This window comes from Pan troglodytes, chromosome 14 (genome assembly GCF_028858775.2).
Source record: "Pan troglodytes isolate AG18354 chromosome 14, NHGRI_mPanTro3-v2.0_pri, whole genome shotgun sequence".
Classification (NCBI taxonomy): domain Eukaryota; kingdom Metazoa; phylum Chordata; class Mammalia; order Primates; family Hominidae; genus Pan; species Pan troglodytes.
In genome coordinates this window covers 34,908,121-34,934,521 of record NC_072412.2, presented here as the reverse complement: position 1 = coordinate 34,934,521, position 26,401 = coordinate 34,908,121, and the positions used below count along the sequence as shown (strand labels likewise).

General features: G+C 40.0%; 1 protein-coding gene across 4 annotated transcripts in view; it reads left to right on the top strand.

Moving 5' to 3' along the window:
- Window positions 1-26,401, top strand: part of DCLK1 (doublecortin like kinase 1) — a 352,247-nt gene that overhangs the window by 306,320 nt on the left and 19,526 nt on the right. For all 4 annotated transcript variants that reach the window (XM_009426862.5, XM_522657.8, XM_003314115.6 and 1 more), the window contains 5 exons: window positions 6,240-6,373; window positions 8,112-8,189; window positions 8,886-8,982; window positions 11,428-11,508; window positions 23,726-23,839. In XM_009426862.5, the coding sequence (XP_009425137.1) occupies window positions 6,240-6,373; window positions 8,112-8,189; window positions 8,886-8,982; window positions 11,428-11,508; window positions 23,726-23,839 (504 nt within the window). The remainder of the gene's footprint in view (window positions 1-6,239; window positions 6,374-8,111; window positions 8,190-8,885; window positions 8,983-11,427; window positions 11,509-23,725; window positions 23,840-26,401) is intronic.

Sequence of the window (26,401 nt, the reverse complement as noted above, 5' to 3'; positions counted from 1 at the left end):
AAAGGTATCCCTTTAAGAAGACATTGATTTTCACCTTGTGTCACCTTGGTGGGTCTGTGTTTGTCTAATTCACTGCTCCTTTCTGCTGTCATTAAGAGATGACACTCATTTCTTTCTAAAATGACACAGCCTTATCAGACTAGCAAAAATTAAAAATAACATACAATGATGGCAAAGTTAAGAGGATAACAGTTATCTCATATGTGTTGGTGGGAGAGTCACTTGGTGGAACCTGTCAGAGAGGCAATTTGGTAATATATAACCAAAACCTTCAATAACATGTGTGCCTTGTGACCAAGTAATTCTACCTCTAGAAATGTAACCTAAGAGGAAGAAACTGGATATGTAGCTATCCAGAGGGATGTTCATGTCAGGGTTTTGCAGTATGGGGAAAAAAAACCCAAACGGTATATATGGAGATAAGTTATCTCAGGGCACTGATGAATTAAATAGTGGCACAATGGTGGTTAGACCACCAGTAGTGGCAGGACATCCTGGTTAGACTCTTGGACTCAGACATATCTGAGTTTAAGTTCTGGCCCTGCCACTTATTTGCTGTGTAACACTGGGTAAATTACTTTACATCTTCGAATCTCAATTTTCTCATCTGCAAAATATGAGTAAGAGTGCTAAATTAATAGGGCTGTTATGAAGATCAAATGGGCCAAAATGCACATGAAGTCTTCATCACGATGCCTGGTATGTCCTGTGTGTGCAATAAATGACAGTGGTAATAGTAACTGTTGGGATTACTAATATGGTGCTATATGGAATATCCCGCAGCCACTGAGAGTAATTGTATAGATATATGCGATTCACTTCGGAAAAACATTCAGGATATGTTGTTCAATGGAAAAAGAAGGATAGGAAAGAGAGAAAGAAAGCTCTGGAAGTCCATGTCCCAAAATATGAACGGTGTTTATTTCTGAGTGTCAAGATTATGGGTGAGTTTAGTTCCTTTTCATCTATAGTGATCATTTTCCTACTATGACATATTGGATAATAATTGTGTGACAGAAATGTAATAACATTTTTTTAAAATTGCAGCGGCATTGAGTTCCCACAGTTTTGGCAAAATCCTGGGATGTATAATTCCTAACAGAATCCGGAATGTGCATGTTTTGTGTATCTCGCTGCAGCTGCATAGAACTCCTTTTAAGATAGTTTCATGACTGTTTTAAATTGAGGGTGAGAATCAGGTTTCCTGGAGATTCTGTTCACTGCTTCATCTTCCCAGATATCTCCAGTGTAATATTGAAGAGCAATTTTACTTTTTCGTTTAATTACCTCTCTTCTGACTTACTCCTTTCTGACATCTGCACAGCATTCATTGTTTTTATTATTTCATTTAATTTTTGATTTCATAAATATTTTACATGTAGGTATAAATTTTTTTATTATGTTTTTCCAGGAGATTTAATTCAAAAGTACATGGGCTATAAAATGCATTCTACAAAATAACTCCCTGCTTAAATGTTGTTATATTTCATTTCTGAAAGATTAAAGGTTTAAAGTTAAGCCATTTTCCTCAGAAAGCATCATAAAGGCCATATACCGTAGCAGGAGGAAAATCAATGTCTTTTTAAAGGGATACCGTATATGTTAAAAAGTAAATTGACGTTTTTTCATGGCTTTGTCAATTTCATGCCACTGTTGTTCAATTCTATTTGGTGAAATAATTTTTAGTACCTACTGAGCTCCTCTGTGAAATAGTTTTCAGTGGTTACTAATAATTCATTAGCCAGTGTTTCATCAGGGTTACCCTTGGATTCGTAGAAACACTGAGAATTACGTTTGTTCCAACACATCTGTTATATTAGTCAGCTTTTAGTGCCATATTATGGGAATCTCAGAAACCTTTTGACTGGGTTCAGGTTATCTGTGAATTTTCATATTATTTTATGGCCACCGGCTGCATTTTATGACTATATATTAAATGTTTTATTTTTTCAAATAACTTTTCCAAATGGTCTCTGTTTCCCATCCAAGGGAAATCAAGCATATGCCTAAAGATCTACTGTTCAGTAAGTTGCAGCTAATGCAAAACCCCAAATAAACAAAAAAGAAACAAAAATAAAACCCTCCTTTCAAAAACAATCCTGTGCAAAATAGCAGTGTGCCCCAAAATCTACATACCTGACCTTTCGTTATATCTGTTCTTGGTTGGATATGCCTTCAGGTTTTAATTGGAACCTTTTTCATAATTGTTGCCATTTAACACATTTAGTCTGTCAAATCATAGGATGTCTTTATAGCCATATAATAAACCCTAGAGAACAACTTCTCCGACTGTAGCCATCTGCAATGATCACAAGAGTAGCTTACAAAATACTGACAGTCTTTATGGTAATAGGATACATATGGCAGCCCACAATTATGTGTAGCTGCATTCAATTAGTGTTGTACAATTACACAGTTTTATTGCTTAGTTAAAACAGTGAAAGCACTACATACTAGGTAATTTGCACTAATCCCTGTCCCTTTAATAGCCCTTCAGTGTTTAAAATGTGGGGGAACCTCTATAGTACTTAAAGGACCAGGGATGAACATTAAATCATACCTCATGTTGTGAATACTCCTTGACTGACAATTAATGTACTCCCACTTCACGTGTGGGTCACATTTTATAGAGGCTTTAAAATACAGTTATGGCAAAAAGTTCTTACACCAGAGCTCCACTAGCTGGACCAGCCTGTCCAAGCCTGCGCTTGCAGCCTGCTCATGCCCTTTCTGAAAGATGGTCAGAATAAGGAGGAACGCCAAGTAACAAGTCAATCCAGAGAGCAGTCTAAGCCAAGGATTTGGCATTTTCAATGTGAACTTGTTAGAAGCCTTTCTGATTTCTAACTTTTAATTAAAAATTTAGTTCAAAGTGGATTTATGGCTGCCATTTGGAATAATACTTTCTGGAGATGGTTTTGTGAGGCTGTGTGTGTGCGTGTGTGTGCGCGCGTGCAGGCTTTAAATGGGTGTATTTAGCAATCTGTGATTTTTTAACAAAGGTTTAATTACATTTTCAAACGGCCTCAGTCATGCCCCTGTGTAACTGGCTCAGTAAGAGGTAAGGGTGCACGTAGCTCAGGCCGCAGCAGGTGCTAATGAAGAGTCCCCGTTGAGAGAGGGCTTCTTAAACCACTGAGGGAAGGGCTCTCCCACTGGAGAAGAAACACTGAAGTATATTCTTCTCCATCCTCCTCCCAAAGTGTTGACAGAGAAAAAAACAGAGTGACCTTGTTTCCTGCCCTGCCTGACAGTGAGTTAAACAGAATTCCAAACTAGAGGACTGGACATTTATTCACCTGCAAAAACATTTTTTTTGCAGCATTTCAAATGTACTTGTGTCTAGATATGGTTTCAATTACATGGAATTGGCCTTTGTCTTTAAGCTCTTATTTTCTCTCCTAAGCATCCCTTGAACCTCTTTATGTTCACAAAAATCCTACTATGTGGTTTTTAAAGCCAAAAAAAAAAAAAAGCGGGGCGGGGCACTGTGCAAGTGATTAAAAGACCATTGTACAGGGAATAAAAAGAACATCACAATTATGGTTCTATGTATTTCAATGGTTTTCATTTTCGTAGACTTATTACTTTTAATAATCATTTTGTATTAGTACTCATTTTCTTTATTTTAAGGAAGATTTTTAGTGATTTTTTCTTAGTTATTGAAACTTTGAACTATATTGTTCATTCATATTAAATATAATTGGTCTATGGCTATATGTTAGATGGAATTTCTATTAAAATGTAGATGTTCGAAAAGAAAACTTTTCCTACATGTAGGAGAATTACAAGGTCATATTTAGAACTAAAATGGGACTTATGACCGAATCCACCAACATCTGCTTTTGTCGAACTTTTGAGTACAGTTAGGTGGTGTAGATACTGTGTTTAAGAAAAAAGCTACAAAATTCCTGCATCAAGGGGGTTGAATAAATTACAATCTGCATCACCTCACAAAGCACACAGAATGAATGTTTGGACCTAGCAGAACATCAAAGCAGGAGATTATTTTGCATTTTAGAAAGGTTATTGTTAACAAAATGGAATTAAGGAAGTAAACAATTCTGCTCTGCCTCGGAAATCAACTAGACCATCTACTAGATGTTTCCATCTCAGATTTCTTTTCATGAAAAACATTTGCTTGTCATTTGGATGACCAGAATGGCTGACATGGTAAGACTACAACTTAGGGTTTTCTTTTGCCTAAGAACAGTTAGGCTGGGGCCGATGTTGTGTTTTGCAGCTGTGATGCCTCAAAGTTTTTAACTTAACTCTAAGTGACCAAGGCTGGACAGCTGCTTCATTAAGTTAGGAAGAAAATGTCCATCCCAGATGACAGCTGGGCAAAGCCACATCTGTGAGGGACATATGGCTGTTTTTGCCCTAACAACCCAATCACAGGTGACCTCACAAATCTTCGGATACCTGCCAGAGGGCAGCCCAAACTTGATCCTGATCAACAGCTCCTGGGAATAAGACTCCATGCTATGAGTGTGGAGAAAATGTAAAAGAATATTTTCTGCTCAGAAAAGATGCAGTCTCTCAGATAGGTGGATCTGACTGCCTGCTTCTGCCAAAACTGTTGGATCCAAGTGATCATTGCTGATATTGCAGCTTAGCTGGCCAAACATCTGCATTTTATGTTGCGGTGAAACGCAAAGTTAATCTACTTTTTCCAAAGGAAGGCAGACGTGGCGTGTGAACAGTAGCGGTGCCCCTGATGTGTGGAGATGTGCCTTACTGTGCAAAAGATTCAAACTACTGCAGCAAGTAACAGATGATCACAGAGTGAGAACAGGAGAATATGCAAGCCTCGGCTTGCTGGATCAAGTATTTTGATGTACATGGAAAACTTAGCTGCTTCCTTGAGGCATTTCGTGAAGATTGCCCTTGCTGGAATTACTAGCCTTTTACTGTGGTTTTCTTTTCTTAATCTTATTCATTCCAACAGAGGGGACTCAATTAGGATTCTGAACGCCCTTTCATCTTTTCTTTGAAATAAAATAAGTTATTTGGGATACTTTTTAGAGCAGCTCCATTTGTTTTGATCGTGGCTGGAATTAAAGGAGTATAAATACTTGCCTACAGTCACATGCATCCTTTTCTTGATTTGTTGGGTGAAAGAGAGAAGATTTTTACTGCCTTAATAAGGGAAACCTGGACAGGATGCTGACTCTGCACCTGATAAATCTTTCCAAATTGCCACAGGTGAAATGAAATGTTAATATCTCTTTCAATTATTAAGAAATGTAAATAGATCATGTTGAAAATACGAGGCACTGAAAATAAAGTATTTTACTATAAGTATAGTTTTTTTGTATTTAGTTACTAAAGAATTGCATTTTTAAAGTTTCTTTCTTTTTTTTTTTTTCAGACAGATTTTTGCTCTTGTTGCCCAGGCTGGAGTGCAATGGCTTGATCTCAGCTCACTGCAACCTCCACCTCCCGGGTTCAAGTGATTCTCTTGCCTCAGCCTCCTGAGTAGCTGAGATTACAGGTGCCCGCCACCACGCCCAGCTAATTTTTGTATTTTTAGTAGAGACAGGGTTTCACCATATTGGCCAGGCTGGTCTTGAACCCCTGACCTCAGGTGATCCACCTGCCTTGGCCTCCCAAAGTGCTGGGATTACAGGCGTGAGCCACAGCTCCCGGCAAGTTTTCTTAATATATTGAAACAAAGAGATTATTTTCATAAGTCGGAGACACTGCACTAGGGACTTTCTATACTTCATTTTATTATGCAAATCAGTTTTAATTATAGACAACATCAAAGACAGATAAACAAAAGGATTAAGAAAACCTGTAATCCTACCACCAAGAGACAGATACATCGGCACTGTGTTCTTTCAGACTTTTTCTTTTTTTTTTTGTATGTACTTTTTTTTCTTTAATGGACATTTTATAAAAACCAATCTGAAAATTGCTCTGCTCATTTCCCAAACATAATTCAATAACTATAAACCCATATCGCCATTTTAAGGTCATGTAACCTCTCGTTGTATGAATGTACTATAATTTATTTAATCAATTTCCATTTGCTAGGTGTTCACCATGATTCCAGTTTTGCAGTAATCTAAAGGAAGTAAGCTATTTTGTATGTATATCCATTCTTGCATAATTGCCTAATTTATTTTTTAGCTTCTATACATTAAATTTAAACACAGTGTTCCTCATTTCTTCAAGAAAGGGCTTTTGAGCTCTTGGTTTTCAGACAATTGTGATTTTTACCTTTGGTTTAGGTGTATGAGCACCAAGATGGCAGCAAATCACTGAAGCTGGGTGACTTTGGACTGGCCACCATTGTAGACGGCCCCCTGTACACAGTCTGTGGCACCCCAACATACGTGGCTCCAGAAATCATTGCGGAGACTGGGTAAATGCTTCTCTTATGTTTAAGTGCTATGCTTGCAAAAGAACTAGCCCGCTTCGAGAATAGGAAAAATAGTACTGCTGTGCCCTATCCAGACATAATTAGCTATCAGGTTTCTTCCACTCTTTTTAAAATTGTATTTTATTCTTTAACATTTACAGTGGGAGCCATTTTCTCTGTTTTCCCAATCTGTTTTGTCAATTACTGCAATCTTAAGGCTTCCATTTGGTCTTTGTTAAAGGTAGAACAGAAGTTATTAACCCCAGAGTAAAAAATGTTCAGACTAACAGAAACACACAGCGATGGTAATTAACTCTCATTTGGAGATAAAAGAAACAGACACTGCCGTGTGCGGTGATTACAGTCTCCTGCGGTTATTTCTCTCTGCTGCCCTTATCCTCCAGTCCAGGTCCCATTTGGGACCTCTTGGGGATCCATTGATTTTCCGTGGAGTACAAACACCCTTAGGCATCAGGGACCATGGGGAATTTCCTGGTTTCTGTGTGCAGAATCAGATGAATGTGGGGAGAAGGGTGGGGTAGCCTATTCCTTACTAAGACCCCACAATATGCTAGGCCTGAAACTCCTTTACTTCTTACTCTTCCAGTCGATGGTTCGATTCCCATTTTGCACTTCAATAAATTGAAACTCTAATGGGTTAGAGACCATGCAAGCTCATGATTAGTTTTAGTGGTTGAGTCAGGATTTGAACTCAGGTCAGCCTGAGTCAAAGACTCCTTTGGTAAGAAGCCCTATTTCTTACCAAGGGCCATAGGCAGGCTCTGAGGTGCCATCCTTAAGCAGAAGGAATAACAGGGTGGGGCACTGAGGGGATGCAGCCCTACTTTTTCTTCTCATTAGCAGTTTCAGTCCACAGCTGGGAATCTAGGTGGCACTCTCCCCTGTGACCAGTTGGAGATAGTTTTTCGAGGTTTTGTTTTGTTTTGTTTTTTGCTTGTACCATAGACCACAAGGGCAGAAAAGCCAAATAGATGAGAAGGGAATCCCAATAGGGAAATTCCTGAGGTGAGATGTGAGGGAATGAGGACTTTGCTACTTGGCAAATTTGAATGAGGTGGGAGCCCACATCCATAGCCTTGTCTGACCTCCCTCAGGTGGGGCTGCCTGGGGCACAGACACACTTTCTACTGGGACATGCTCTGCTTGCTGCTGGGAGGAAGTGGTGGGTCTTGAAGACCATATTGGGGACCAGCTCTGACACTAACTGTGTGATCTTAAGCAAAATTACTCACCCATCTGAACCTGTTTTCTCTTCTGTACAATAAGCAATACTTGTCTTGTCCAACCTACAGAGTTGCTAGGAAAACAAAGTACGATCATGTATGTCAGTGCTCTATAAATTGGAAAACGTTCTAGAAATAATTATTATTCCTAAAGTGAGGGAGTTTATCTCAAGGGTCCGTCCTTATCTCAGAATTGTTATTACTATAATAAACCTTTTTGCTGAAAACCTTCATTTACTGATATTTACAAATAAGTCCAGCAATGCATTCCTTTTGATTTTTATTCCTGCACCTTGGTCTTTTTAAAAATTATTATTTTTTAAACTTTTTCTTTGAACTCTGTTTAGGTGGTGGGTTTTAGTTTAGTGTTTGTTGTTGGGATTGTTATTTTGTTTGGTTTTATTTTTGGCTTGGAGGAGGAAAGTCATTGATTTTACCAAGCTGCATAATTTGTCCGAGCCTGACTCTCCTAACTCTAACATCCCTTATTTTTCCAGATACGGCCTCAAGGTGGACATCTGGGCGGCAGGTGTAATCACTTATATCCTGCTGTGTGGTTTCCCTCCATTCCGTGGGTATGGGCAACAATCTTTTATTCAGCGCCGACAAAGCATTTCTCTACTCTCTGAGTGATCCATTAGCCCTTCTTGCACAAAGGAGCCTGCGGCAGGAAAAGAGCACAAGAACTTTACTTGCAGTCCCTGTTATTTTTTCCCTGTTATGTCATGCATGCTAATTTATATGCCTTCCATGTTTCTTCCCCATATCATTAAAAACTCATTCTTTCTTTTTTTTTTTTCTTTTTGGTTTTGAGACAGAGTCTCTCTTTTGCTCAGTCTGGAGTGCAGTGGCACAGTCTCAGCTCACTGCAACCTCTGCCTCCCAAGTTCAAGCAGTTCTCCTGCCTCAGCTTCCTGAATAGCTGGGATCACAGGCGTGCGCCACCACACCAGTTACTTTTTGTATTTTTAGTAGAGATGGGGGTTTCACCATGTTGGCCAAGCTGATATTGAACTCCTGACTTCAAGTGATCTACCTGCCTCAGTCTCCCGAAATGCTGGGAATACAGGTGTGAGCCGCCGCACCCGGCCCAAAAACTCTTTCTTAATTTACCAAAACAGATCCACATTGACATTTTTCAATCGGTTAAAAATACACATTTTTACACATTTATGGGGGGAAAGGAAGGGCTCCAGTGCCTAAGACTGAAAAGATGTACACTGAGTTGATATCTTAGTGCTGTTTTTCCTTGTTGTCGTTCACCTAAACAGAAGTGGTGATGACCAGGAGGTGCTTTTTGATCAGATTTTGATGGGGCAGGTGGACTTTCCTTCTCCATACTGGGATAATGTTTCCGATTCTGCAAAGGTAGGTGTCCAGTGCCTTCCTCTTCCCTATATTCTGTGTGTCTTAATGGAATTATTTATTCCAAATCATTGTGTGCAAAGAAACTAATGACATCATAAGTATGATTTCTGTGCACATTTTAGTTGTAATTGCTAGGTTTTCCAAGATTTCACAGTCATCAAGTCATCTGTTCCCAGACATCCCAACAAGTACTTATCAAGCGTCTCCATCTGCTGCCTTCATCTCTCTCAGGTGCCATTCCAGTGACATTGCTATAGCCTCTTGCTGTGCCCCACCTTTGCCAGGCTTGAGCCCAGCTCAGATTTCTATATGGCCTGTGGTTTCACCTCTCTCGGCTCTTGACTTAATGACTTAATTTCTCAGTGAAGCCTTCCCAGACCATCCTGGTTCCAATTGCATCTCTTAAACCTTACCTGGCTTGCTGTATCCTACTTGTCTGTTTTATTTTTCTCCAGAACACTTAACACCTGTGTGTCCATCTGCTGTGCTATCTAACTACCTATCTCTCTACCCAAAAAAAGATAGATATAAATAAGTAGGCATGTCTTCTTTATATAGTTCATTTCCAGACTCTCTCCACTAGAATGCAAATTCTGTGAAGGCAGGGATTTTTGTCTATTTTGTCCATTGCTGTACCATCACTGCCTAAAGTATGACCAGTATACTGGTGCTCAATGTATATTGAATAAATGAACAAGTATATGAATGAATCCATCAATTAATCAGAGGGAAGAAAACTCAGCCGCAACGTAGGTTGAAATCATCAAGAAAGACTTTATGGGGAAGCTATGATTTAAGTTGAACCTTGAATAATAGCCAGGATTTAGAGGCAGAGGGGGAGAAAAACACAAGATTCATTGTTTTTATCCCATGAAACTAAAAGATCAGTCCTTAACATGGATGAAGGTGATGGTTGCACAACAATGTGAATGCACTGAATGTTAGTGAACTGTGCACTTGAAAATGGTTGAAGTGGTAAATTTTATGTATATTTTACCACATTAAATAATATTTATAATAAATCAACTTCTAAGAAGGCTATAAAAATCTTACATTGAGATGTTTGTAGACCTTGAGGAGAAAAAGGAAAACCTTTTCATTGCTCTTTTTAAAATTTATGTCTCCGAGTGCTGACTTAAATGTTTGAAAATTTGAGAAAAATGTTCTCAATAATTATCTTGAGAAATAATTATCTTTTGATTGCTCAATGTTTATGCCTTTGCTTTTGCCATGTCCTGAATGTGAGTTCCCTTTAAAAGCCAACCCCTCAGACGTGACCACTTTGTGTAGAAAATGATGCATATTGAGTGCAAGTCTCTCATTTTCTTCAACTGTCCAGGAAGCTGCCAGAAAGGGAGTGTCAGAGAAAGGCGCAGGCTAAAGGAGATGGGACGATACAGCTGCAGGGCCGGGGGCTCTTCAGGAACCTGTCCAGCTCCCCATGCCATCACTGCATGATCTGAGGGCTCACAGTTACTGACAAATAGGACCATCTCCTACACCTCCATAGCACCTGCAAAGGGCATCACACACAGCAGATACTTTCACGAGTTCTGATCCAAGTTAGAAACTGAATGAAGAAGGCTGAGTGAACTCTCTCCCTCAATGAAATTAAATCACCCCCTTCCCGAGTGGTACTATAAAGCCTGTGTATGTAAGGAACTGCATAATGCATATCTAACCATTTTGTGACATGGGAACTTCTAATCCAGAGTGGACAATTGTATAGCATACTCATCGTTAAGACCCAGGTAGAGCATTCCTGGTCCAAGTCCATTTGAGCTCATGAGGAAGTTCCATTAATTTCAGGATGATGAAATTGTTTACCTCTCAATAGTTCTATTTTTCTTTGTATTGATTTGTCTGGAAATTTTTCAAGCAATTGTAACATGTTTCTTTAGAATTCTTTAGCTACTAAAGGATCAATTCTATCTTGCCACCCAGAATTGGGGAAAGACCCAATTCTACGTCTTTCCTCATACCTTTCTTTCAAACCTAAGTATGCCGTCTTGAAATTAGGGGGAAATTTTCATTTTTCCTTTCAGCTGCTAAAGTGAAATTTTAAGTAAAGTGTTTCTTTAAATGTGACTTCTATATTAAACTAATTAATAAATCTGTCTTTAACATGCAAAATGCTAGACAAAGAAAGGAATATTAATTCCTTAACTTGTATAATTTCTTTTCTATTACAAACATTTTTATGAAAATGATTCTGATATTAATTTAATTTGTATTCAACCACAAGCTATGTATTTACAATTCCAAGTGCTTACCATTTTTAACTTTTGAAGGTGATAAATAGCCACAGGTAAGTGGAGTTGATGTATTTAAGATTTAGAGCTTTTACAAATGCTTTTCGAAACTAAAAGAGAACTCTTGCATTTGCACACATACAGCTTTTCACCTTAAATTCAGATAAATGGACTCTAACGTTCCCCTTCACAGGAGCTCATTACCATGATGCTGTTGGTCGATGTAGATCAGCGATTTTCTGCTGTTCAAGTACTTGAGCATCCCTGGGTTAATGTAAGTGACTCGCACCATTTCCTTTGTTCTCTCCTAACATTCCTTTTAAAAATCAGTTGCAGATTTTCTAATGTTATTGCCTCCTTTTGAAAGTGTTGTGGGCCAGGCGCAGTGTCTCACACCTGTAATCTCAGCCCTTTGGGAGGCCGAGGTGGGTGAATTGCCTGAGCTCAGGAGTTCGAGGACAGCCTGGGCAACATGGCAAAACCCCATCTCTACCAAAAAATACAAAAAATTAGCTGGGCATAGTGGCACAAGCCTGTGGTCCCAGCTACTCAGGAGGCTGAGGTGGTAGGATTGCTTGACCCTGGGAACCAGAGGTGGTAGTAAGCCAAGATCGTGCCACTGCACTCCAACCTGAATGACAGAGTGAGACATCATCTAAAAAAAAAAGAAAAAAGTGTTGTGTTCCATTTTGTTCCTCCCCCTCATATGTGCCAGGACAGTTACAGGATCTTATACTTGTTCCACGAGGGCATCTGATGTATCCATTACATTTTATTCTGATGAGACTGCCTTCTAACTGGTGAGGTGCCAGTGGTCTCAATCTTCTACCCCGCAACCTGCTTTCTGCGGTCCAGATTACAGCTGAATAATCATCAAGAAGGCATAACAGACTTTCTGAGTCAGTCCTGCTTTTTGCATGATTCCTACCCAAAGTGCGAGTGACCTAAGGGTTTCGGCATAAACCTTGGGCTACTCCATTTCAGCACTTCTCAAACTTGAATGTGCTCACAAATCACCTGGAGAGCCTGTTAAAACTCAGATTCTAACACAGTAGATTGGAGGCTCTGCATTTCTAAAATCTCCCCGATGCTGCCTCTGTGGCTGTTCTTTGAGTACACAGGTCTAATGATATTTCATTAACTATGAAGGAATTCTCCAGAGCAGAGTCATTATTTTTTAATTCTGTGTTTCTCTACAACCGATGGGTAAAATTTGTTTTGATTAATAATACTCATAGTTGGCTGGGCGCAGTGGCTCATGCCTGTAATCCCAGCACTTTGGGAGGCTGAGGCGGGCAGATTGCTTGAAGCCAGGACTTTGAGACCAGCCTGGTCAACATGGTGAAACGCCATCTCTGCTAAAAATACAAAAATTAGCTGGGTGTGGTGGTGCGCACCTGTAATCCCAGCTACTCAGGAGGCTGAGGCACGAGAATAACTTGAACCTGGGAGGCAGAGGCTGCAGTGAGCTGAGATTGTGCCTCTGTACTCCAATCTGGACAAAAGATTGAGACTCCATCTCAAAAAATAATAATAATAGGCTGGGCACAGTGACTCATGCCTGTAATCCCAGTACTTTGGGAGCCCAAGGTGGGCAGATTACTTGAGGTTAGGAGTTTGAGGCCAGCCTGGCCAACATGGCTAAACCCTGTCTCTATTAAAAAAAAAAAAAATAGCTAGGCATGGTGGTATGCGCCTGTAATCCCAGCTACTTGGGAGGCTGAGGCAGTAGAATCACTTGAACCCAGGAGGCGGAGGCTGCAATGAGTGGAGATTGCACCACTGTACTCCAGCCTGGGTGACAGAGCAAGACTCTGTCTCAAATAATAGTAATAATAATAATGCTTATAGTTAATACTGATAGAATGCTTAACTTCTAGAATCTGCCAGAAGTATTTTAAGCATCTTATATACCTTAACTGTGTTGTGTTTGTACTTATTGTGTTCTTCCCAACAACATTGTAACTTTGTAATCTAGTTTCTATGGTAATCCCCACTGACAGATGGGGAAGCTCCATCACTAAGTCTAATGGTTCCTACTGCCAGAATAGAAGACAGATATAGGCTTGAATATATATATGGACGTGGTCATAGAGGTGGACAATCATAAAATTGTCAGCTCATTGATATAAATTTTACCAGCCTCCCTACTGCACTGAATCATCTGGCTGTACATTGAAGGCCACAAAACGTTCCATTTCTCTGAATTGCCACCTTGGTGAGTAGTCGAGTGATTTGTTTTGTTTTGTTTTCCAAAACAACAAAAGCTTGAGGTCAAGGCGTGATTGAAAGCACAGTCAATGTGTCAGGTGACTACATATGGGGGGACGAGAACTTGGGATCTCATTCATGTTGTGCCACTAGATGGCCATAGGTCTAGATTCCAGCATTCTACATGTCTGAATGTGATTCTTCACACTCCACTGGGAGGTTATATACAAATAACAGGAGAATAGACTTGAAAATGAGCATGTAGAGCTATGCACTGAGGTTTGTTTTAAGGCTTCTCATATAGCAGAGTTTTCTAACTGGTGTACAGACACGCAAAAATAGTAATCCCCATGGCCCTAGGGACAGGGGGCTGTATAGCCAGTATCCAGGAGTGGTCACTTCCAGCCTCAACAACATCTGCATTCACCCCAGGGTGCTAAGCAAAAGTTATCCTTTTCTATGAAGCTGAAAAGATTAGGAAGCATCTTACTTGAGCCTCATAACAAGCCTACAAGATCAGCAGGATGGGTATTATTGTACCCATTTTACAGATGAGGAGACTAAGGCTATGCAGGGTGATTTTCTCAAAGTAGCCAAGCTTGCAGTTGAGACAGAATTTGCAGCCAGATATCCTCACTTTCAGCCCAGGTGTTTTAAAGTCCCATGCACCACATTACATCTACCCCACCCTTTGTTACACATGAAAACATGGTAATGTTGTAAACAGGTAGGTACAATATGGACATTGTCATCACTGTAATGATTGCTAATACAAGTCAGCAACCTTTCCAAACTCACTTACCCAGGTCATGGTACCTTTTTCTTAGCTGTGCGGGGAGGAAGAGGCACAAGCCAGCTGCAGGCTCTCTGGGTGGCAGTGGTTGGTTCTGACTGATCCACATGTTAATGCTGTATGACAAAATGCTCTGATTCCTAGTGCCAAAGGTTCAATTCAGTGTATATAACTGAACACACTCATCCATTTGTGCTACTTTTTTTAAATGATGCTTAAAGAGCTCATCCTTTGCAAGTCATCCTTGTTGTTATTTAGGCATTTTATCTTTGCTCAAATTGTTGAAGAATGGTGGCTTGTTTCATGGTTTTTGTATTTGTGTCTAATGCATGTTTTAACATGATAGACGTAATGCATTGTGTAGCTAGTTTTCTGGAAAAGTTGATCTTTTAGGAATTGTTTTTCAGATCTTCAATAAATTTTTTCTTTAAATTTCAAAGAAAAAAAATAAAAGCTCACCATCCATAAATTGTCAAATTGCATATTAGCTCTGGAGAAACTGAGACAGGGTGACCACACAGAAGAAACTAGACAATCTGAATTTGACATGTGGCCTTAAAAGGCTCCTGAAGAGCCATAGAGGAAAGATATTCATAGGTGACAAATAATCATTTTACTTTTTTTTTTTTTTTGAGACAGGGTCTCACTCTGTCACCCAGGCTGGAATGCAGTGGCTCAATCATGGCTCACTGCAGCCTCGACCTCCTGGGCTCAGGCAATCCTCCCGCCTCAGCCTCCCAAGTAGCTGGGACCCCAGGTGTGCACCACCACAACTGAGTAATTTTTTTGAAAAATTTTATGTAGAGATTTCTAAATACATTTTTATCAGAGAGACACTGTGTGCCAGCCCTGCCTTCTAGGAACAAAGTCTGATACAACCAGACAGTTCCAGGGTAGTGAGAACAGCTACCCCAGTCTGCTCTGTGGGGAGACTTCCCAGAGCCCAGAGAAGGAGGTGCCAGAGCTCAATCCTGGAGAAGACTGGGAAGAAGATATCTGACAGTCAGTTCCAGCAGAATGTGCATGTTTGCTAGAAGATAACTTTGTAAATGTGAGCAAATTTGTTTATATACATGAGGGGTCTGGAATGCTGTTGGGAACGACATGAATCTTCCCCTGATTCCAGACCAAATGGCCCTATATTAATAATATCCCAACTCAACTGTGGTAAAGAAACAAAATTAAGAAGGCTTCTGGCTGTTACCAGTGAAAAAATAGGTTGCTCATTATGGCAATATATACATGTCTCAGCAGTAACTTTCTGCCTCTTCTACCTGGTTTTGTGCACAGTTTTACACATGGTCCCGCTTTGCTGATAATTATGTTCCATTGCTCCCTCTGGACCTTAGACTTCTGCTGTCCATTTCAGTTTTTCCTCTCAGATTTCCTACAGGCATTTTCTAAAAGCAGGGAGAGAATTTAAGTAATCATCTAGGAGATCGAAAACTAAAAAAAAAACACCCTTTCTGTAATTCAAACAGACTTACCATCCTAGAAAAAAAAATGGTTTTAATAAAAGCTTTTTAAAGACTCAATTAAGTGAGTGCTTAACTTTTGAAATCATCTTTATGAAGTAACTAAATCAGAAAACGGATTTTTTCTTCATCTGAAAATAATCAATTGTTAAAAGTAAGCTTTCACAATCAGCATTTAGCATTTGTTGACGTCTCCAAGTACAACAAATGAATGGTCAACCAAATGAAATAAATAAATTAGGGATTTCAAAGAATATCCATTTAGTAAGACATTTTGCATTTGGCAATCAAATTATATCTGATTACCACAAAGGAGAGAAGGGGAGAAAAGTACTAATAAATATGTGAACCCTAAGGACATTGTCAAAAAGCTCTTTCTCTGCTCTCATTAGTTCTGATTTTCTCTATTGCTTATACCATGACTTTTTTACTTGGCATACTTGGAATTGAAAAGGCAGTCTTGGCCGGGTGCAGTGGTTCATGCCTGTAACCCCAGCACTCTGGGAGGCCGTGGCAGGTGGATCATTTGAGGCCAGGAGTTCAAGACCAGCCTGGCCAACATAGTGAAGCCACACCTCTACTTAAAAAAAAAAAAAAAAATTAGCCCAGCATGGTGGTGGGTGCCTGTAATCCCAGCTACTGGGGAAGCTGAGGAATGAGGATGGCTCGAACCTGAGGGCAGAGGTTGCTGTGAGCCAAGTTTGAGCCACTGCACTCCAGCCTGGGTGATGGAGGGAGACTCTGTCTCAAAAAACAAACAAACAGAAAGAAAGAAAGAAAAAGGAAAGGTAGACTTATATAAAACAGACAGTAAAGCATACGGCAGCAGAAAGGAACCTACTCCGCAAAAGTCACTTGTTGTAACCTCATCCAGGAGCTTCCTCTAAGTTCACCTTTATTTTTCACACGTCCTGGGTCCGAATCCCACCATGCTCTGCCGTATTCTTGCCCTTTGCTCTGTTGTTGAAAGAGTCGTGAGCGAGGCCTCTCTATGGCTGGTTCCAATGAGCCACATGAACAAAGCCATCGTCAGTAAGCAGCCACGTCTGGAAGAGGAATGTAGACCCACGGGAGGAGCATCAGCTCACTCACCTGTGTGACCTTGGGCAAGTCTTTTCTCTCCTTTAAACCTGTTTTCCTATCTGTGAAATGGAGAAAATAGGATTCTCCTCTCCACTTGCTATAAGGATGGGAAAAGGATCATATAGTTGAAGAGTCTGAGAGGGCAATCTTAAGTCCTAGCACCTTGTAGGTACTTAGCGAATATTTGGTGAATTTGAGTCTGAGCCAGATGACAACTGTTTCATCCATTGCTATGTGCTCATGAAATGCAAATTGTGATTAATGTTGGTGAATGAGAAGCTTGATTAAGGAAGAAAGACTATCATCCCCCAACATGATCCTGTTTGTGTGTCACAGATCCAGATAGATAATATGTGTATCACCAGCTCTGTTACTTTCTCCAGCATCACAGCTACTTTGTTTAATGTAGTTACAAAATACCAACAAAATTATCCCAACTACGTTTCCTTACCCTATTACCCATCTAGTGGAGAACAATATGACTTAGGCACATTTATTATAATATAAGAATAAAATAGGCAATAATATATCTTGACCTTTCCAGGAATTGGAAAGGGGGTTGAGTCACTTTCCCCACAAATGACGGTTTATTGATAGAAAATGTAGGTTCATGATAAGTTCATAAACAGAACTGACATTTCCAGAAAAAAATTCTTATATATAATTAGGATCAAATTATCATCATTGTGAAATTTTAAATATATTGCTGTCATTCCATTTTTATTTTCAAAATGCTCATCTACCTTATCCCAAGTTATTCTTCTGATACTCTAGGATGCTATAATTTTATGAATCTATGTTTTACATCAAATTATTTTGCCAATTTAATAGATTAAAAAAAAAACTGAGGGCCAGGTGCAGTGGTTCATGGCTGTAATCCCAGCACTTTGGGAGGCCGAGGTGGGCAGATAACCTGAGGTCGGGAGTTCAAGACCAGCCTGGCCAACATGGAGAAACCTTGTCTCTACTAGAAATATAATATTAGCCAGGCATGGTGGCACATGCCTGTAATCCCAGCTACTCGGGAGGCTGAGGCAGGAGAATCGCTTGAACCCGGGAGGCGGAGGTTGCGGTGAGCCAAGATCGTGCCATTGCACTCTAGCCTGGGCAACAAGAGCGAAACTCTGTCTCAAGAAAACAAAACAAAAAAAACTGAGGCTCAAAGGAGTCTAGCCTGAAGCCCACTGGAGCCTCTAATACAGGTCTGATGCCTGGGTTTTGCCCCCAGACATTCTGATTTAATTGGTTTGCACTGGCTTCCTGGCATCAGGACTTTTAAAAGCTCACAGGTGATTATAACATGAAACGAAGTTCAAGAACTTTGGTACTAGCAGAACAGACTGGTTTAAATAAATCAAATACAGTTATTTAGCCAATTCAAGACTTTCTATCACCTTCCTGGCCTTTACACTTTAGTTTACCTCCTATATCCCACCTACATACTCTTTTGAAAAGATTCTGCTAAGTCCAGATATCCAAAAAGAAAAAAAGAACAAGGGAAAGAAGAAAAAATAGAAGCCTGGATAATCTCCCAAGATATTCCATGTTGACTAATAAAAATCAGCCCTACCCACTCACACAAAAATGTAAACATTCATCTTATTGTGCTGGTAGAATTTGTTAGCAATTAAGTGAAGCCCAATGACACTGCAATAATATATAAAACCACTTATTTATATTCACAAATTTTAAACGATGACATGGAATTGCAGTTTCCATATGGGCATTTTATCCTGTCCTTGCTCTAAGATAAATCTTAACTTGCCTTACATTTTCTCCCAAAGTGCAGTGCGAATTGTAGACAGAGAATCATAGGGCCATGCTGAAGAGAGTCAAGGGGACTAGGGATGCCGTGCAGGTGGGGATGGTTAACAGGAGTCAAGCACACTGGGAGGTGCAGCGGAACTGCTATTGAAGAGTCCTTTAATAACCTTGGAATGGTTTAAAACTACGTGGGAATATTTTAGCAGTAAACTGCTCAAGACTGCCATGCTTCTCCTGAGTTTACAGATATTAATAATAGAGTCTGGCAATGAATAGACTGCAAACCAGATCCATGATTCAAAACCAAAAATCCACAAGGGGATGAGAATTTTCTAAAGCATGACGCCTGAAATGGTTTCCCAGAGGAAAGCGAGGAATTCTACACTACAGAGTGACTTCACATCCGTTCCCCCACAAGCCTCCCCACAGCTCTTCCCCAGTAACCCCTAGAGAAATGGAGACCAGGAGGCCAGGTCTCCTATGGACAGTGGTGAGAGTTCATTTTCCATTTTGCAAACTAATTTTGTTCGTGTCAGTTGCAATGCTCTGCCAAGTGGTGGATGGGAATTTCTAAATCAAAAACTACTAACCTCAAACCACAACCAGCCTGTGTCGAACTTCAGAAACTACCACCAAACCAGAACGTATGGTAATAATACTGTAACTATTTGTAAAATACTGCCAGATTTGTCACGTTTAGAAAATTCGTAGCACATTTTTGGCACGTAATCTATTCTGAATAATGGTGATAAAGATGTATATATATAAATGTATGTTTTTAACGTCCCTATTTATTTTATTGATGCATGACAGTAAGTTAGCTAAATCTCTATCATCCATCTGTATGGCGCAGGTACAGATTAGATCCCTGCAAAGCCAATTGTTTAAGTCTTTTTATCCAATTATGCTGAAAACCTTCAAAATTTATATTAAAACACTGCAGACTTTTTCATTATCATGGGGTGTGTGTGTGTGTGTGTGTGTGTGTACATGTATGTGTTTTACCTACTCCAGCTGAGACACCTTATTTCATTGGAAAAAAATCCTAGAACGTTTTAAGATTTATGAAGTCAAAAGCCTCTCTGACAACTTGTTTCGCTACTTGCATTGCTTCAATGTGAACTAATAACCCAAGGGAAGCTCAAACCTTCACTGGAATTTAAAGCTGGAGGCCTTCACCTCCAGGCCCCAGTATCTGAAAGAGTTGCTAGGAACCTTGACAGGAGATTAGGACCAGGACAGGGCTGGGAAATGATAAGGAAATCCATTGAGGTGGCTGGAGAGCAAACTCCTAGCTCAAGAACTGGCAGTGGAGGGAAAGCTAGGTGAAGGCAAGTTTCTGAAAAGATGCCAATGGTGGGGAGTGAAAAGAAGGTGGGGTTATTCAGCAAGAGCTGAATCTTTCTCAGTAAGTTAAGTAGGGGCTGCTCTTACGAAAACCCAGCTATCTTTCCCCATATTTACACCTAGGCTGGTAAACACAGCCTGTGCCGATCATACGGCAACCCTGTTGGCTCCATGCAACTTTATGCTGCCCAGTGTCAGCCAGGCCTTGCTGCACTGCTTGCTGCACATAGGATCCTAGAGTCCCGGCCCTAATAGGTCACGTTGACACATCCCAGATTAGTGGACACCCAGTCTCCACTTGACAGAGAATTTCTAACTGTGTTCCACTGGGTCCCTGAAATGCTCAGCGTCTCTTTTATTGACCACCAGATGATTCCCAGGCTCCATTAAGTCGTGTCCAAATATTCTCTGGTTTGTTCGGCCCCTAATTCAATTCTCCTTCCCCCTCACCACTGTGCCACTTTCATCATGGAAAAGATGATTCACTGAGTATTTCCATTTATCAGTTAAGCAGCCCTTTTGTAGCTGATGCGATGCTAGTGAGCATCCTCAATTGATGCAACCTGGTGTGGGAAAAAGAACAGAGTTTCAGGCCTGGTTCAATGCTGACTCAACCACTTTCTGTGTGACGTTTAGCAAATGAATTCACCTTGCTGAGCCTCATTTTGCCCATGTTCAAAATGGGACTAATAAATGGACTGAAGTTTGAGGAGGAAAGAGATCATACATGTAAACAGCAATTAACACTTGTGTCACCTTCCTCACCCTGCCGTGCTCTTCTAACTTCTCTCCCCGGCACCTCTGCTTGTTCCCTCTTTGTTTCATCTTTGCCTCAGAGAAAGAGGTAAACCTATACCTCCCCAAGGCAAACCACTTCACTTCTACCCTCCGTCCCTACCCTGCCCTTTCTCGTATCTTTCAACTCTCCCTTTTCACTAGCTTCTTATCCTAAGACCACAAATATGCTCAAGTTTCTTTCATCCTAAAAAGAAAAACCTTTCCTCAACCTTCTCCACAATCATGTTTTTCAAAGTATCTCATCATTGAAAGCTCATTTGATCATTTTGCCCGAGGTAGCCTGGAACTCTACAAAGAGATGGTAAGAAGTACTTGTGTAATCTTGGGGGTGAGGCCAGTAGAGCACCCAAGGTGGCCCCTTTCATTCTGGCAGAACCCGACACTCTGCCAAGACATGATACTAATATTCAGAAGACTTTCAGTATCATTTTATCCCTTGTCAAATGTTGAAAAACTCTCAAAAATTCTAACTTAGTTCCCAAACGCTATTGTCCAACTTAAATTCCAGGGGCCTTTTGTTTCATTCACCAGTTGTTGTTGGTTTTTTGTTGTTGGGTTTTTTTTTTTTTTTTTGAGACGGAGTTTTGCTTTTGTTGCCCAGGCTGGAGTGCAATGGCGCAGTCTCAGCTCACTGCAAATTCCGCCTCCGGGCTCAAGCTATTCTCCCGTCTCAGCCTCCTGAGTAGCTGGAGCTGGGACCACAGGCATGCGCCACCATGCCCAGCTAATTTTGTATTTTTAGTAGAGTCAGGGTTTCTCCATGTTGGTCAGGCTGGTCTCGAACTCCCGACCTCAGGTGATCCACCTGCCTCGGCCTCCCAAAGTGCTGAGATTACAGATGTGAGCCACCGCATTTGGCCTCATTCACCATATTAATAAAAACATTTTTTACATACACCATTCAATTCACCCTTGTGTTTAGAACTCTGGACGCATAATCCTAATTCTTTGTAATTATCATCTGATTTCTCTTTCACTTGTAGAGTGAACCAAGAGCTGGATAATGTACTATAAAAATACCACAGTAAAGGGAAGGTAGTCCTTCACATTTCTTAAACTTACAGTCCTCTTATTAAAAAGCTCTATTCCTAATGGAGATGAAGGCTTCAATTCTGGGATCTTTTGGGTATTCATTTATGGCCAGTCTTCTCCTGTTTTTTCAGCTTTCTCTGCCATTACCATGGCACATAAACTCTTAACTAGAGACAAACTGTTTGACTTCTTGTTTGGCAGAGATGACTTTGTGGCTTCCCACTTGCACACACTGCACACCAAATATCACCGCACCCCCTCTCTGCCTGTCAACACACTCTCCATCATTAAGGGCCAGGTCAAGTCCCATATCCCTCATGAAGTCAGCTGTAACTGATCACACCAGAAAATATGCCCTTTCTCCTCTGAGCTTCTTTGGTGAATCTAGCTGAGCCATCCAGCCATGCAGCCTTGTAACAGCTCCTTTTAATCTTGTTGGCCTGTTTCATGATTTTACATAGTGTGTGCATGTTTTGTCTCCCAATTAGTCTGCAAGGTTCTGGTGGACAGAGATCACATCTTCCTCCCACACTCTGCTATTCCTAACATAGCCCTTGACAAGATCGGCACTTCATGTGGCCCTGCTTCTGTTCCCTCCCCAAGTAGCATCCCCACTCTACTGGAATTTCACCTTGTTTCTAACACCAAAAAAATAGAAATAGTGCAAATTGATTAATGAAAAAGCACTGGGGGTTTCCAGTAAAGCCATTAGAATGGACTGTGCTTAACTTGGGGATAAATGCCTTGGAACAGGCCCGTTAGACCCAAGTTACGAAGAAAAGAAATGGAGCAGAGGGTCTAGGAGAGCAGGGCCCATGCCTGTCTTTGCTCGCCATCATTTCTGCCCCACGTACTGTAGTACCTGGTCCATGTAGGCATGCAGTTAATGTCCATTGAATAAGTGAATGCCCAAATGCTGAAAGAAGAAGCAAATGCCATGTGGAGGGACCAGCTCGTGCAAAAGGAGCCAGCACATTATGCTTGAGAAGCAGCAGACTTATTTTCCTGGGTGGAACCAAGAAATTACCTGCAAAATGATGGAGAGGAAGAAGAAAAGAAAAATAATGAATGGCATCGAAGTGATTGCCAGGAGTTTCTTTTTAGCAGTGAGTTACAAACACTCTATTATCTGTTCATTCATTTATTCCACAATTGAGCATCTAATATGTGCCAAGGCACTATGCTAAGACCTGGAGATTCTATAGTGAGCAAAACACAGTCTCTGCCTTGAAGGATCCTGCAGCCTTTTCATCATGAACTCTAGTAAGTGGTGGCACATACTTACGACCCTGGTTATTGTGATTCTAACAGTATTTAGTACAAGAGAACCATGTGTCCAGCCTCAGTCATAGATGGCTCCAGCAGAGAATAGAGACCTTGGTTAAAATAAGCTCCAGTATAAACTATGTCATAATAACAGATGATTTGAAGGCAGCAAGAAAGACTTAAAATTTAAGGAAGATCTTTCTGCCTGGAAGGCTGCCTGGAATTTTAGAATGGCCAAATGAGTAACTGTGGAACAGCCTGAGTTTATTTATGGGCCATGCAGAAGCCCAAGCTTGCCATCCAAGACCCTTGGCTTTGGGTCTAAATGATGGGTTAAGAGGAAAAAAAAAATTAAAAAGAAGATGTTCACATTGAATATTTTTTCTTGTCGTCTAGATTAACTTGCTCTTTGACATGTTCCTAGAGCCGTGGTTGGAATAGATTTTATTAGAAACCAAAAACAGAAATTTTTTTTAAATTTAGAGACAAATCTCTGAGGGTCAGATGACACAAAGCAAATTAATTTTAGAGCAGATGTGGAAATGAATGAGACCTTGGAGCAGTGCTTCCAACAATAGTGTTTAATGAGTAGACATTGGTTGGTTTATTTCTGACATCTTATGAATTCTAAGATTACTGCCTGTGACTAGAAGATTTAGCCTTCATTTTTCATTTATCTCATTTTCTTTCTTTTTCTCTTCTCTTTATTTCTTTTTCTCCAGGATGATGGCCTCCCAGAAAATGAACATCAGCTGTCAGTAGCTGGAAAGATAAAGAAGCATTTCAACACAGGCCCCAAGCCGAATAGCACAGCAGCTGGAGTTTCTGTCATAGCAGTAAGCATCTGAAATATCCACCTATAACTTTTTTAAAGCAACCCACCTAAGAGACAGGCATTACTCAGGAGATTCTCCAGTCAGAGACAGCAGAATGGGTCATTTCTTTAGACAGCTCAGCCACTTAATGCACTAGAGGAGGTATGGGACTTATATATATTATGTGTTTCTGCAGATCATTTCCCTGGGCATCACATCATTATCCAACACCTCCAGGGTGTCTTGCAGTATATATTAATTTTATGATTTATTTATTTAAAACCGAAAACCTCCCCCATGCTGGACTCTGTGCCAATGCAAACTTCTTGGCTCTGAGAAAAAGTTCATAGTGTCCTTTTGCTAGGACCTAGAAAGGAAAGGCAAGCTGAGAGAGACGACATTGCAGGGAGAGCTTGGAACACTATAGATCTTGATACTAGACCTAAATTAAAGTCAAAGCATAGCAGAAAGCTACGCAGTGAGATTTTCAGTGAAATTGAATTACTGTGAACACCCAACGAAGTCACGATGTCTTGCTCCTTAGAAATTTCTGTTCTTAAAGTTGAAAGTCTTTTAACATTTACTATTTTATTGATGCGGCTGCACAAGGCCTTTCTTTTCTGTTCTATACATGCAGACATACACTACATGCAATTTGATCGCAGCTCTAGGCAAAGATTAAATTGGGCCGAGGAATAATGAAACCTCATACTTCCTGGTGTCATATTCTGGAGTAAATATATTCAAGTTCCAATTACTTGAGTTTTTAATAATTTCCTCTTTTTTTCAGAGTGTGTAAATTTTAATAGCATATTCAATCTGAAAATCACTTGAGCTGTTTTTCTTCTCCAAACAAAGAATTTAAGACACTATGATGTGGACTTTTTCAAAAGTATTTATGCTATTAAACAGCACCTCTCACTCATGAGCAGTACTGAATATTTAACCACTTCTCTGGGTGTTTTTAGTTTCTTTCCTTTTTTTCTTTTTTGGTTGCGCGAGAGCTCTAAAAAAAACTGAAGATAAACAAGTGATCTGTTTGATGCCACCAATCCCAGATCTGGGTTACTAAATATTTGATATGAGGTTCCAGAATTTGCAAATGGTACGAATGCATGCATACACACCCTCGTACTGTTTGCATTTCATGTTTCTCGACTGAACCCTTTCAATAGTGATTTACATGCGTGTGAGCACCTGGCACATGTGTAAAGTGAAAGGGAATGCCTCCTCTTCCAGATGTTCCTCAGTGCCGCTGAAGCTTTAAAATTTCAAGTTGTTCTTGCCCTCTATCTTTAATTCTTTCTGAGAAAATTCAATGTAGAAGTAAATTAACCTCTACATCTTCCATAGATGGTCAGTGTTCTTTGTTCTGAGCTGATATTCAGTCAGTAAGTTTTGAAAGCAACAATCTCATAGTGATTCTCTACTAAACCAGACATTCTATACTCTGTTTCCATTGTTCGTTCAAGATATATGTCTATTCCAAACATTTGATTCCACAGTTTTCTTTTGGAATGGACTGCCAGCACGCTTGTCCATGAAAGGGACTGTTTTTCTCCTGCTAAGGGCTTACAGCTGCTAGAGAGAGTACCTTTTCCACCTCTGTCATTTTGCTTTAGTTTTCTTTTTTTTTCCTGGTCTTTTATTTTAATCAGTCTTTGGTTAAGTTTGCCTTGGTTGCTCAATATTGGTTTGTTCACAGTATTCTAGGAGTCTTACAATGACTAAGGGCAGGAACATCAGGGCAATTTTCCAATTGACAAACACCACATATTTGAGGGGAAATCCTATTTTAATCAAAGTTGGATAAATTCTGAAGCGTTATCCATATGAATTCATTAAAACCTCATCTAGGTGGATCTTAAAACACTCATTAGTATTTGAAGATCAAAGATCCACTATTTTTTTTCCCTAAATGTCATGATTGGACCACTTTGAATGCAATTTTGAATGCAAGTTTCTCAATTCATCACTAACACGGTTTCCATGGAAACTGCACAAACTGGTAATATACTTACAAATTGTAAAGTGGGCTGTGTAATGCTGAGTTATGCATTGCTTGCATGCTTGTTTAATCTTTACTGCTGCAGAGGTTTTTTTTTTTTTAATAATTATCAACTTAATTCAGATTCAAAATAATTGGCTGGTTTCAGAAAACTGTATCTTAAAAAATGCCTGTCAGATCTATAGCACAATTCATATGTTAACTATCAGCATTAATATTTCAAGCATAAAAGAGAATATCAATGTAGATTTCAGAGATTGTTTTAAGAGAAACTGGTCTACCATACTATGTACATTAGGCACCTTCTCCAGAATGCTTTTCCCTCATAAATATCTCTACCTTCTAGAAGAACCTGGCTGAGGTCAGTAGCCAAAGGGTGGGGCTGGGAATTAGAAACTGGCTATTTTGGCCACCTTCATTGTGTTACTTTCAGAATAGCACTGGATACATCCAATTATGTTGCATAACCATTTTTTCATTCTTAAAATGCAAAGGCTGACTATCAGGGGACTATCACAAGAAAAAGAAACCCTGGCATTAAATAATATTCCAAAGTATGACTGCCAAGAAAGATT